The sequence below is a fragment of the Papilio machaon genome, chromosome 8 (genome assembly GCF_912999745.1).
Source record: "Papilio machaon chromosome 8, ilPapMach1.1, whole genome shotgun sequence".
Lineage (NCBI taxonomy): Eukaryota > Metazoa > Arthropoda > Insecta > Lepidoptera > Papilionidae > Papilio > Papilio machaon.
In genome coordinates this window covers 5,567,953-5,582,586 of record NC_059993.1, presented here as the reverse complement: position 1 = coordinate 5,582,586, position 14,634 = coordinate 5,567,953, and the positions used below count along the sequence as shown (strand labels likewise).

The following is a 14,634-nucleotide window of genomic DNA, read 5'->3' as shown; positions in this document are numbered from 1 at the left end:
TCTACAACTTTGACATTTGGACGAACACAGCAATAAATGCTTATACGTCGGTACCATAGCCATTGAATAAATACGATAAATCCGTAAAATTACTTTTATTTAATTTTTTAATATTCATGTAACCTTCATGTAATATATACCAAATTATTTGAGACTCAAATCAGTATTGTTTATGCGAATAAAATACTGCGACTGCGAAAATTAATTATTTTCGCAGTCAGTCACTATCACAAGCAATAAACAGCTAGTACAATAAAATGAATAGCCAACATATCATAATGAAATGACTATACGATCTGCGACAATTTTAAAACTTTGTAAAATGTGAAATCTGTATATTTATAATCCTAGACAACGTAGTACATATAAAAATCATATTTTCGCCGCATCCAGACGGCAAAGTGAGTCTGAGCCAATATTTGTAACATTTTGTTTTGGAAAGCGCCGCGAACGGTTGTGCTCAAGCTTTCCTCTCTCTCGCATTGAATATTGTTCGCGGCAAAAATGTCACTTGTATTAAAACTCGTCATAATAGTTATACCAATTATGGTGCGATGTGGTAACATAAATAATATAAATCGGTTAAATGACAGCAAGGATTTAAACTATAATTACGAACATAATAATACCATGTTTGATTTACGTGAATACAATGAATCAGTGATTTTAAGTCCATTTAAGTGCCAAAGTGATTTCTTATGGCGGTGCTCGAACAAATTGAAACAATGGAAGAAGAGAAGAAGAATTAAGAGATTAATTGTGGACGAAAACTTTAGCAATATAAGGAAAAGAAGTTTGTATGAGTCTATAACATATGCTAATTTGTCAAACATATCAATGATAGATACAGATGCGATAAGTTTAGCACTTATAGCGAGGTTCAAGGAGAAGTGGCCTGTACAATTATGGGAGGAATACGGATGGTTCAGTGATGATTATCTGCTCATGATAAACCCGCATTGGCTGCGATTCTCTCCTCCTCCGCCTGTTATTCACTACACCCTGGCCAGTATCTACATCGCCATACTGGTTACCGGCTGTTTTGGAAACATTATGGTCCTTTATATGTATTGCAGGTCAGTTTTAATTTTCGAATATAATATACACAGCCCATACAAACTATTACTTACAAAGATATACATAAAATTATTGTTTAGGTGGCCTTATATTACAATATTGGTCTGTTAAAGACTATGTTTACGAATAAAAAAAATATTTTAAACGGTATCTTAATATAATGAACCATGGTCTTTATATTGCAACACAAATGTCAATATTATTTCCTGGGTGACAGTGGGCCGGTAAACTGAATGTGTTTACGCAAATAAAAATATCTCAAGGACATTTATTTCAATGTAAGTACCTGCTCACTAATTTTACTCATTATAGAAGATCACAATGTGCGTGTACAACGACTGGAGTACATAACAAAACAGATGCATTTATGTTTGTGGGTTAACAACGCAGCATCTTAACCTTATAAAAATAGTGGTGAGTTCACCATGCAATATAACCGTGAAATTCCATTATTATTAAAAGATATTATTAGCACAATTTTATCAAAGCGACGGAAAGGACGACATATTTTCACACAAGTGTTTTGACAGTGAAAACCCACAATAATAAAATAATTTTTGAGCATTAGTAAATAGTCCGATATCGTGTTGAATTTATAATTAAAAAATTTATAACCGTATCTAAGAATTAGCAACATATTTAGAATAAGAAAGACACTTAAATAAAGGAGCCAACTGAAAACCAGCGCAGGGACTGCTTTAGGCCGTCTCTGCATACGCTGAGTTGGCCCCTTTTACCACATTTCTCTAAATTATTTTCATAAATATGGGGTGCGATTTTTTTTCACTTGTATTTGTGTGGTATTAAACGAGTTTCTTTCTTTCTTTCTTAATATGTGTCGAATTAAAAGACACGTATTTTTATAAAAAAAAAAAAAAGAAAACCTAATATAAGTCTTTACTGTGAAATTCCCTTTATTAAACGATTTTATTTAGAACTATATTTATGACCTATGTATGTCCCTAGTTATTAAAATTTTCAATAGACCCCATCTGAATCTAAATCAGTAATTCGTCGAAAACAATTCGGTTTATTTGCCATAGGTATAATTGTTCTAAGTAAACGAAAATGAAAACTCTTAAAAATATTTTAAATGATGATCCTGCTCTCGTACAAATAATTATAATATATTCGCCACCACTTTTTTAAATTCACTTAACCTTTATAAATTCCTGTTAATTGTTTTTATTTCATGGTCACTACCTTTTAACGACTTCACAAAATAATATTTTAATTTTTTTTTTGTTTATTATAATTTTTAAAGATACTAAGCTTTATGTTTATCATAATCTTAATTTATTAAGTACAGCCTCGTTGGCTTTACGAAGCTTTTTAAAAATAAAAGACCATTAGTGAACCTCGAGCAACATTATCCGTTCATCTTTTTTAATAAGGTAATACTATTTTTATATTATATAAAGGATATAAATTAGAATTTATTAAAGTACTATATTATAGTACTGAAATACTAATAGTAGCCAAGACATTTTTAAAGCATAGCTAAATGTTTTGTAAATAGGTTTATGGAAAAATATAAAATTCAAAATTTCTTTATTGAAACGTAAAAAGGTTCAACATAGTCATATATAGTCACTTATGTTTAACATATGACGTTATTCCAAAGCAACTAGTGCTGTTAGTCTAAACCGCTTTCAAGCATGGAGTTTTTAGAGATACAAACATATAACATGATGTATATTTTTAAAACAGTTCTGACATTTTACATAATGATTTAGGTACTGTTACTATTTTTGCTTAGCTGTAAAGTATTTTTACATTAGCTCTATATTTCGCTATTTGCCGACTGCAACATAGTCAGATCATCAGTCAGGTCCACATCTGTTGACCACAACTATAAAGTTGTCCATTACCGCTGCAGTCATACACAAATATTTCAGAACAGTCGTTACGATGGCTTTGAAATGAGACGGATTTAACGAGCGATGGATGACTTATTTATACGTTGTTCTATTTAACCCAATTTAAGCGACAACTACGTTTTTACACTGACTTTAGTGAGAATGAAAGCTATTGATAGCCCATTGGTACGTCAGTGTTTATAAATTTACTTTTTTTTGCGAATTTATTCGAGACAGTCGAGAGCAAATATTTACGTTAGCACGCAGTGAACAGATATACAAGTGTCGTTGGAAATTAACATGCAAACTAACTGTTATCACTATGCATATAAATTGATATAACTATGTTCAATGAATTTTCCGCATTCAATCTGTAAATATAGTGAATTAATTTATTTAGTATTCATGTTATTTAATTACTTTACATTTTTAATTTTTAGTGAGACTTTAGCTAAGTAAATCATTTTTAGGTCTCTTCAAATAAAATTACACCAAGCGGTGGGGCATTGTTAAGCGCTTCATCGGACCGGACTGTAATCTAAAACCAATGTGTTTTCTAAAATTCATATATACATTTTTCTGACGTTCTTCAATCAATCCGCACCGGGCCAGTGTCGTTGATTATGGCCTAGTCAACCCTAAATTGGGTAGGATTTGAGTGTCTCGGCGGGTCGTATAATGAGACATGAAATTTAATAACTTGTTGTAGTTGTGAAGAAAAAAAAAGCAAAGAATACTGGAGGGAAAGGCTTAATACAATAAGTTTATACAACATTGTTGGCCTTCATTCGATAACTGTATTTTAGAATGAAACGTTCGTGTTAACTTTTATTATTTTTTACAATAAAACGATTGTTTTATGTATAAATAATAAGACCTTGAAGATGTAAAGATAATAATAATAACCTTTTTGCTCTTGTCGGCACGTGCAAAACAGCAATCATTATTTATTAATTAGAAGAAAATATAATATTAAATCCTTTTTTGCATTAATAAAAGTGTAATAAAAAGATACAGTCGAATTGATAACCTCCTTCTTTTGAAGTCGGTTAAAAATTACCTGAACTAATGAAAACAAAGTTAAAAATTCTCATATTTATTTGGTTGTCTACGTTTATTATACACTGTATGAAATTTCAACAGTAAAATAAATATATACAGAGTTTTCTTTCAATTCATTCGCAATTCATATCATATTCACATTGGATCCCCTTCATATTGAGATGCCCGTATTCCGTTGTCGACCTTATCAGTAAAATTAATTTAAAGTTACGTAGGTTTGACCACCCTTTCTGCCGCAAATCTTTTATTCCTTGAGAAATCATAATTTTGTCCGCATAATAAGAAATAAATATAATTTTTTTTATTCACTAAAGCATAATATATTTTTTCGCAACATTTTTAAGTTTACGTAAGGATTATCTTTTATAGTTGGCCATCTTAATAACGGTGCATTGTATTTTGATGAAATAATCAAGAATTACACCTTATTTCCTTGAGCGACTCATAAACGTAAGTGATTGGCAAAGTTTTTGGCAATAGTAGTTATTTATATATTTGTTACGGTAAGTTTGATTAATTGAAAATAACAATAATATAATCAGTCAGGCGAAGACAAAATAAATAATAATAATAATAATCAAAAATCGAGGTAAAAGGAAGAAATTAATCACATTTATCGGTTATTACTAATAATGTTACCTTAGTTCGGATAATTGTAATAAATAACAACAAAAAACGAACTGTATAGATAAGGTTAGGTTTAGAACATGTTGAATAATATCAAATTGTGAACATCAAAAATACCGTAATATATCTTGGTAAGAGAGATAATTATTTCATTCCAATATGCATTCAATAAAATCATTCCAGTGATAATAACTTCCTATTTCTGAAATAGTAGTATTAGGTACTAGCGGTCGTCCGCGACCTCGTCAGTGCAAAATTAGAAAAGCGACTATGTGCCCGCACACGTCAGCTATGTCCCATTGATAGTCCCCGGAACAAACGCGGCTTACAAACAGACAAACACAATTTTTAAGAAGATTTTCATTCGTAAAGTTCGTAAAGCATTATATATCACGAACAGCAAATAAGATTTTTTTTCGATATTACAGATAGACATTCTAAGTTTATTAACCCTAGGAATAGATTAGTAATAATTTAAGGAGGCAATGAATACAAAGAAAAATAATTGTGTCGAATACCTTGTTTAACAAGTGAACAGAAAGGAAGAGTTATTTATTATATATTATTTCGAAAATCAATTTTCATTGGCCCAGGTACAAAGTAATATATTCTACGGATAGAACATAGACGACTTGATATTAGATAAATAAATTGGCTACATAATTCATAGAGTAGTGTTGTTGACACTTTGGTTGATATCCTCGTCGCCTAACAGGAGCCAACTCCAATAAAAGTGAAATATTGACTGTTTCACATATCATTACGCGCGTAAGATGAATGAAAACCGATAAAAACGTTTGTTTTCTAACTATACCGATTATTGATACTTGCTTATAATTACAAATAAAAAATACATAACTAACTCAAGTGTCTAGTTAGTTATTTTTTAGTTAGTTATTACTAGTAGAAAATATATGCGTTACACGGAGACTTTATTCATAGAATATCATTGTTTATTTTATAAAACAATAAAAAAAAATTGTTCAACTAGGTAGACTTACTCAATATCTCATTGAGTCATTTTATAGAAATGAAACTGGATTAAAGACCGTAAAGGGATAATATTTAGCAACAAATACATATTAGAATTGTTACTTTGTACTTATACAAGCGGCTACATTGTGATTGATACCAAATAATAATACTTAATTGAATAAATAGACCATATGCACATATTCGAAGCTTTTGATAAATAAAAATGGAAACGATGTAATAATATTTTTTGGGCCCTGCGTACGGATGAATGAATGAAGGTCGTCTATGTTCCGAAACTTATTAAGTGGGTAATTGTTTGAGATCAGGGTCAATGTTAGTTAGTTAACTGTTCCAATTTCATTTTATATTATCTTTAAAATGAAATAATTTAATACTCTACAATATAAAGAAGAAATAAAAATATAACTAACATGAGACGGTCATTTCGTTCTTTTCTAAGTTGATAACTTAAAGCGAATCCTGTCATTTTGATATGCGTTTATTGTGGTGTTTAAGTATAAGCTAAACTATTGTTTACTTTTTCGTAAAGTGACTGAATAAAATGGGATTGTAAGGAATGTACATTTACTAGTTTTATAACTTCATAAAAAAAACTAACGGGTATAGGGTTCAAAGTAATCTTACTAAGAGTATAAATGCGAAAGTTAAGATGGATGGATGGATGTTTGTTTGAAGGTAACTCCGGAACGGCTAAACGGATTTTGATGAAATTTGACACAGATGTAGTCTGGAAGAACACATAGGCTATTTATTAAGTTTCTTTTTAAATACGCGCGGACGGAGTCGCGGGCGACAGCTAGTGGCTTAATAAATTAAATTATTAATTCAACTTCTATTATCTATTAATAAAAAATAAACAACTGCTTTATGATGCAAATGAATAGTAAATTAGTTTTTTCCATATTCATTTATCAATAATCTGAGTACTTAGCTGAATAGATTACACAAGTACAATTGAGATAATTATCAATTGTGTACCTGAATTTCCAGCACAATATCAAAGATGTTGATGTAAAAACTAAGCTAAAGGGTTATAGGAAATTTCTCAGGGGCTGTTAATCTTGATTATCCAATTAGCTTGTCTTAGAAAATATAATTACTTAAGTTAATATGCACAAGCGCTCGGGTACTCCCTACGAGTGTTCATGTCGCAATTTATTGCCGTGTAATAAAATAACTTTCTTTTCGCGAGGTATAAGCTACGCCAAGTTTCGGTTAATGCGTGAATTTATAGCGCTGATGTTGTCTTATTTTAACGCGCGTGGTAACATTGGCATATTTAGGTTTTACACCTATCCAAAAACATATTATTATTCCTCGCGTTCTTTTTGCTTTGACAGCACCACTACGTGAAGAAATTCAAAAATTTCATGTAAAATGTTTATCCTTTAATCCTATTAAATTTCTTTTTCCGTACAATAAGATTAACCTTGGATAATCTTTTAATAATTATTTGTTTCAAAACTTAAGTAAATTTAATCGTAATAATAAAATAACTCTACACAAACAATAAATAATCTTTTTTTTTTAATTTCAATGTGCATTTTATTCATGATCATCATTACTGTCAGTGTTTGCGCCTGTCTTTCACTTTTGACATTCAACTGCAATTTTTTTTTATTCATACATAATATGTCTGGTATCGTTGGATTCGATGCCCTCACGTTCTCTTTGAAAAAACAAGAATGTGTCCCTACAGTAATCAAGCCAATACAATTCCGCTGTTAATAAATAATACATACACGCTTTACAAATTACCGCAAACCAATCGTAATAAGTACAATAAAACAAGATAAAATTCACTTCTTATTTGCATATGAAAACCAAATTTATTTTCCATTTACTCAAATAATATTCTTTATATTAATATGCTCAATTAACATTAACATGATGTAAATCAAATAAGTCGACGAAAAGTTTACGAAATGTAAAGGTTGTCTCATTATCATCTAAATGTCTTTTGTGTAAGTTTCACTAGTCAGTCGGTACCCCCGTTACAACCCTCGTTTCGTATCTAATGAAATGTAAGTCTAATGAGGGTCTCCTTTAAAAATACTTATTCACAAATTTTCTTTACCTAGGCATGCAAATAATTCCTTTGCTACCTTAGTTTACTTTTACACATTGAAGCCCCAAAATCCATACTATCTATGTCTTTTTAGGAAGTATTAAATTCTCCGACTGTTCCAATCTCCTGCCTTGCAAAGTAGCATTGCAATTGTCTTAATTAGATTACCATTATATTTCAAAACCTATACGATAAACGAGTATATATGACTTTAAATAATATATAAAGAATGTACGATTTTTGCGTAGTTGCTGAAAAAAAAATCTGCAGCAGTTCTTCTATGTGCGATCATGACGTTCTTGATAAACAGGTTGCGAGCTAGTGGTGATGGTGATAAAAAAAATAAAACGGCGGGGACGCGCGCAATGAACGAACAACTATGACAATGTATTGCGTAAATTGCCTACCGACTAAAATCGCCTGTTTTCGAAGATACACGGCACTGAAAATAACATTATTACATGTTTAAATATGACTCAACAAAGTGTACAACCTTTTCTTATGTCAATATGTTCCTAGCTACTTCAAAAGACTTCAACTGCGCAATATCTTGTAGTGTCTCAGTCGCACGTTGAATCCTGTGAGATATTTACTTCACGTTCTTATCGCATTTTAAATTTTCTCTCTTTGCTACTTCACCTGTCCAGAATTCGTTAACAAATACACGTCTTTTAAAACGAAATTCGCACTCAAAGATAAATTATATCAATCATCGCTTATTCATTACAGGTCGCACCATCCAATCCCATAAATCTAAAATCTATAAAATTAAAATAATTACAAAATTTAACCAATAGGAGATTAAATAATATTACTAACGACTTCCAAATGTCCTTTTTTAAATCAAAGTTCACTGATAAAATTAAGAGCTATGCTTATCAGCATTGATACTTTCTTCAGATTAAGTAATCGTTTAAATATGGTTGGGTAGGGATCCTTTCATCGTAAATTTATATTCCTTGTTAATTAAATCCACAGAGTCTGTAAGCTTATTTTAGAAAAGTCAAGTAAAACATTGATTTTGTACAAAAAAATAATACTTCCCATTTCGAAAAAAAGTATTCTATTATACGTGTTTTTTTTTTCTTAAAACTTTGTAAGTTTTGTTTGTTAGTAAACAACAATAAAAGCAAAATAACAACGCTATTTATCGGAAAAATTAATACTCGGTTCACGTATATCAACACTTCTTTGATCGTGGGTAAAAGGAAATATTAAAAGAGGCTTGTTATTTATATATTTCAGATGTCGCACTCTGCGGACGCCGGGGAACATCCTCGTCGCGAACCTGGCTCTCAGTGACTTCATAATGCTCGCTAAAACTCCTATATTTATTTTCAACTCGTTTAACCTCGGCCCGGCATTAGGAAAAACTGGTAAGTATCCCAAAAGTATAATAACTGTTTTTATTATCTTTTTTTTCACACGCGTTTCTTAAATTATATTATTAAAAACAAATAGGGTAGGTGGAATTGGCATTATCTATGTTTCTTATTATAATTTGTTAATGTTACAGGTTGTGTCATATATGGTTTCTTGGGTGGATTGACTGGAACAACATCGATTGCGACTCTAACAGCGATAGCACTGGACCGATACTGGGCCGTTGTTCGTCCCCTAGAGCCCCTCACAGCCCTTACCGCTGTTAGGGCTCGCCTGCTGGCCGTCGGAGCATGGATCTACGCTGCTATATTTTCCGCTGTACCGGCTTTAGATATTGGCTACGGACATTACGTGCCAGAGGGGTATCTAACGAGTTGCAGCTTCGACTACCTCACAGAAGACTTAGGCCCACGCTATTTCATCTTCACATTTTTTTGCGCGGCTTGGCTTGTACCATTTTGCACGATTTTTTTCTGCTACACAAGTATCCTACAAGTGGTTGTTTGCAAAAGGAATATGCCTTCCAAAAATCAAGATCAAAGATTATCATCGAGACACGTAAAAGAACAAACAAAACGAAAAGCGGAAATAAAATTAGCGTTCTTAGTCGTCGTTGTAATAGCTTTGTTTTTTATATCGTGGACACCTTACGCTATTGTTGCACTATTGGGAATATTTGGTAAAAAGAACCTAATAACCCCTACAGCTTCGATGATACCGGCGCTCTTTTGCAAGACTGCAGCTTGTATTAACCCTTTTATTTATATCATAACGCATCCTAAATTTCGTAAAGAGTTACAGAAAATAATATATAGGGATAAATCCAAGCGTATGAGCGGTACGTTGAGAACTACCGGATATTACACAGATTCCAGCAGAATGCACAGGCCAAGCAAAGACTTGAGTGATACAGATGTTGAAATACTTGAAATGAAAGACATTCCTTTTCGAACCGGTTTAAAAAGAAACACTAGTTATAATCTAGAAACGATATCGTCGCAAGTCTCCGAACGCGACGGCTCGCAAAGAAGTGCAAGCTTGAAGAGTTTTGACGATAACGCCGTCACACCGCCCTCGTGGTATTCCAAACCTCAATTTTCCAAAAAGAGAAGCTTCCAAAGAAGGTCGTCACAAAAATCAGGGCAATAAAAATGTTGGATTTGCAGAATTTTTGACAATTTTGAACGTACCGAACACAAAAATCGTTAAGAGTATATTTTCTAGACTGTAGTGATATTTATTGCAGTTTGAAGGCACTTCCTATTCCTATTACTATGTAAATAAATGTTTAGGTATGTCCTATTGTCACGGGTGAAACCTAGTCACGATAGATGATAGTATCACATTAGTTTTTAAAATTATAGGCGTTGAAGAAAGAAACTAGGGTGTACTGAAAATTTTCCACTGAAATCTTAAGGCCGAAAATAACGTAAAGACCGCAAGAAGTCATTGATAGTGAGGCGATGTAAACAACTTCCTTATTTTCTCCATAGGATTTTTTTGGATCCAGAAACATCTACAATAAACCAGAAAATTAGACGTCAATAACAAATTATGGTTACGTATTATTACATAAGAAGCTGATTTATAATATTATTATATTATAACCCATAACACAGATTCTGCTCTGGGATCCTTATATAAAGTACGTAATACAAGATTCTGAATAAAGTTAGAAAGGCTTACTTTGCTATTCGTGTTAGTTTTACCAACCAGCTTTAGAAACGAGTAAATATAAAATACTTAGGTAAACATTAAAAGCTTTCAAATATTAGAGCATTAAATTTTCCCTCATCAATGTACACTTCATAACAGGAAATTCTTATGTGATTACTGTTTATAAGTCAAAACGTCTCATGTTCATTGATTCGATAGTGTTATTACGTAATTTAATGTATCAATATTTTTACTTCTGTTCTCAATAACTTGTTTTTACTATGTCCTCAGAACCTATATAATAGGCGCAGTATTAAAATCAATGGTATAAAAATGTTGAAATTGGAGGAAAAATATGAGGTATAAGTGTAATTGTAATATGCATGATACGCATTCCTTAATAATACGATAATGTTATCTTTAGAACGTGTTAGCTTCTTTAAACGAAAATTATTAATAATTGTATATGTACTTACAAAATAGATGTTTTATTTTTCACCTAAAAATAAATGTGACTATTTATTCATTATTGTTTTATTGCAATAGTTCATAGTAAGATTTAGTTAACTTGCATTTAGTAAGTGGCGAATTTCAATCAAAAAGATACATAATAAGCCAACAAGTGGCACTCTAGATAAAATTAACATCAAATCTTACCTTACCTTCACTTCTTCATCCAAAAACCTTCCACAAACTTGATCCGGTCGGCTGTCCGTTCTATTGTACGAGCAGTGTGCTGGCCCTTTCATTCATAAGATTAACAATTCTTCGGGTATTGTTCGTTAATCTACTTCACTAAATCTCAGGCGCAGATTACAACAGGAAACAACCCAGATCCTACTTAATGGTGGTTAGAATACAGGTGTACCTTCCTGTTCGGGAAGTTATGACTGATAACCTGTTTAGTTAAGGTAGATATTGTTATGGGTATGTAGGATTTCTAGTCACATAATGGAACGTTAAAAGACGTCATTTATTTGAATTTGACAGTTAAAATCAAAACACCAGATATGTCAATGTCATAAACAAATATGACTTGTAAAGTTCATAACCTATCACATCTTTTATTTAAATTTATTATAAGAGAAAATATTCGAAATATCAGGTATTTCAGTAATAGGAAGCCGTATAATGTCCTATTTTTCGGGTCCGACAATATTGCACTTAGTAGCCTCAAACGTGTAAATGAGTTTCGGTAAGTTTTTAAAAATATGTATTTCAGATCAATATTTTACAATTTCCTTTTCACAAATGTTTCAATATCTTTTAGGAAAGATGAAAGTAAAATTGAACGTCTTTCCCTAGTAACAGCAAATACCTCTATAAATAAATCTGCCATAGAAAAATACGCTCACACGGAAAGTATAAACACTCTACAATGGCCTTTACAACATCTTCATGTTGGAGAATACGATATTGGGTTGATTGTGGCATTTGGACACCTGATCAAAGATGATCTGCTCAAAAAATTCCCTCTGTAAGAATTTTGATTTATTTAATTTTAGTACATTAGTTCACCTTTTATCCTTGTATCTATAGTCATAAGCAATAATTTAAAATAAGGTAGTTAAATGTTTCTCGCGCATACCATACATGAGTACAATTTTAAACATACTGGCCATCTACAAATTTTACTTGTAAGCAAAATAGTATCCATGTCACAGTAGATCATATTAATGACACTACCTGAAGACCTTGCTGCACTGGTTTTCCAATACTTAAGGGCCCTGCCCTGTGTCCTGGTTCTACACCGTGCTTCCCCTATCCCTTAACATTTATAAAAATTCGCCCGCCGCTCCATCCATACTGAATCAAAAAAGAAACTCAATGAGTAGCCCACATGTTCCTTCAGACTATGTTCTACATTTATGCCAAATTTCATCAAGATCCTTCTGGAGATACTTTCAAACAAACATCCATCCAACCGTCCATCCATCCAACCGTCCATCCATCTAAATATTTGCATTTATAATTTTAGAATGATGTATGTGTAGGGGGTATGGTTTCCGCGACACCACTACTAAGGAATATTTTGTGTGTCTGTAACATACTCATTACTCTTCCACTGCTCCAGGGGAATGGTCAATGTTCATCCAAGTCTTCTGCCTCGCTGGAGAGGAGCCGCACCTATTATTTATACTCTTCTACATGGTGACCAATTTACTGGTGTCACACTTATGAAAATCAAACCAAATATTTTTGATGTTGGTAAGTTCAGTATTTCTTTATGAAAACATAGATTAGGAGTATTTAAATACTATAATAAATGTGACTACAATAAGTTTAAAAAAATTAAGTACATAAGCAATAAAGATACTGTTCTTTATTTATTTCAGGTGAAATAATAAGTCAACTGAAAGTAACAGTTTCAAATGATATTAAATTGCCTGAGTTGACAGAGGAATTGTCTACAATTGGTGCTGACATGCTTGTTGATTGCTTAAGACATTTGCCTTATAGCTTACAGAATGCCCAGCCTCAAAGCAATGAAGGAGTAACATATGGTACAGTTTTATTACTATTTAATTTTCACACTATTATTAACTAGCTTTTACCCGCGACTCCGTCCGCGCGGAATAAAAAAAATAAAACGGGGTAAAAATTATCTTATGTCCGTTTCCTGGTTCTAAGCTACCTGCCCACCAATTTTCAGTCAAATCGATTCAGCCGTTCTTGAGTTATAAATAGTGTAAAGCCGCATTCACATTTGCCTGACGTGTCGTGTCGTGATGCTTTCTGTCGTGATGGCTACTGTTCACATCTATGTGACGCGTTATGACGCATTTTTAATCAGTTCCGTTATAGCTCTCGGAGAGTTTACACATTCGCAATGTTTTTTCATGAATCATCCGATTCGGATTCAGATTATGAAGAAGATATGCAGTTATTGGCACTGGCAACACTTCTTATAAAACAAAAAAAGAGAAGAAGATATTGGATACATCCAGTAAATACAAAAAGATAGTTTAGTTTTAATAGATTGATCCTTATATTGTTTACATTTTGTATCATAAATCGCTTTATATTGTCGTACGTACTCGATCAGCTCGTCGTCCATACCTTCTGACGCGTCACAACACGACACGTGCGCGTGCACACTAGTCCGACCCGCTGTGTCGTGTCGCTGCGCCGTCCCCCGCACCTCACCCAACTGACGCGGACCGGGATCGCTACTGACGCGACACGACACAAGCCATCACGACACACTGCGTCAGAGAAGTGTGCACGCAACCATATTAATTGTATGAGACCGATACCTTTCTGACGCATCACGACACAACACGTCAGGCAAATGTGAACGCGGCTTTACTAACACGACTTTCTTTTATATATATATATAGCTGTTAATGTTTTGAAGTTATAATTTGTAAATTTTATGAAGAACTATAGAATATTATTTTAATATGAATGTAATTCATTTCTTTCAGCAAAGAAAATTAATAAAAGTATAAGTGAAGTTAAATGGTCGGAAATGAGCGCTATTCAAGTGTACAATTTATATAGAGCTATATATGGTCTGTATTCTCTCAAAACAAAGTTCAGAGACAAAGAGATGAAACTATTCAATGCATTTCTAGACAATGGTAATGAAATTGAACCAAATAGTCCTCCTGGTACTATCCAGTATTGTGAAAGGACTAAGTCATTAAGGATACTATGTAAGGATAACAGATATATAAATTTTAAATCTATTAGAATAGTAGGAAAAAAAGAAATCACTGCATTAGATTTTTATAATGGCTATATTAAAAATGTTGCATTTGAAAAACAAAATTTAGTGGTTTGTTAGCAATTTTGTGATAAATATATGTGATTTTTATATTTACAAGTTTATCTTTTTATTATTACATCTGTTCTCATTTTTTTTTTTGTACTTATGGAGAGTTACCAAGTTGTGCATATAAT

The 14,634-nt window shown here is 32.3% G+C and overlaps 2 protein-coding genes across 2 annotated transcripts; both read left to right on the top strand.

Annotated features, from left to right (window-relative positions):
• The first annotated feature begins 448 nt into the window (after nucleotides 1–448).
• On the top strand, nucleotides 449–10,779 carry LOC106717427 (opsin, ultraviolet-sensitive). The gene is made up of 3 exons (XM_014511294.2): nucleotides 449–1,076; nucleotides 8,935–9,065; nucleotides 9,206–10,779. The coding sequence occupies exons 1-3, from the start codon at nucleotides 505–507 to the stop codon at nucleotides 10,219–10,221; spliced, it is 1,719 nt and encodes a 572-aa protein (XP_014366780.2). The 5' UTR covers nucleotides 449–504; the 3' UTR covers nucleotides 10,222–10,779.
• Nucleotides 10,780–11,841: 1,062 nt separating this feature from the next.
• On the top strand, nucleotides 11,842–14,473 carry LOC106717438 (methionyl-tRNA formyltransferase, mitochondrial; the record flags this gene model as incomplete). The annotated part of the gene is made up of 5 exons (XM_014511302.2): nucleotides 11,842–11,923; nucleotides 12,034–12,205; nucleotides 12,803–12,936; nucleotides 13,065–13,232; nucleotides 14,157–14,473. Coding segments are annotated over exons 1-5 (801 nt in total), but the record flags the coding sequence as incomplete, so codon positions are not given.
• Nucleotides 14,474–14,634: the final 161 nt, after the last annotated feature.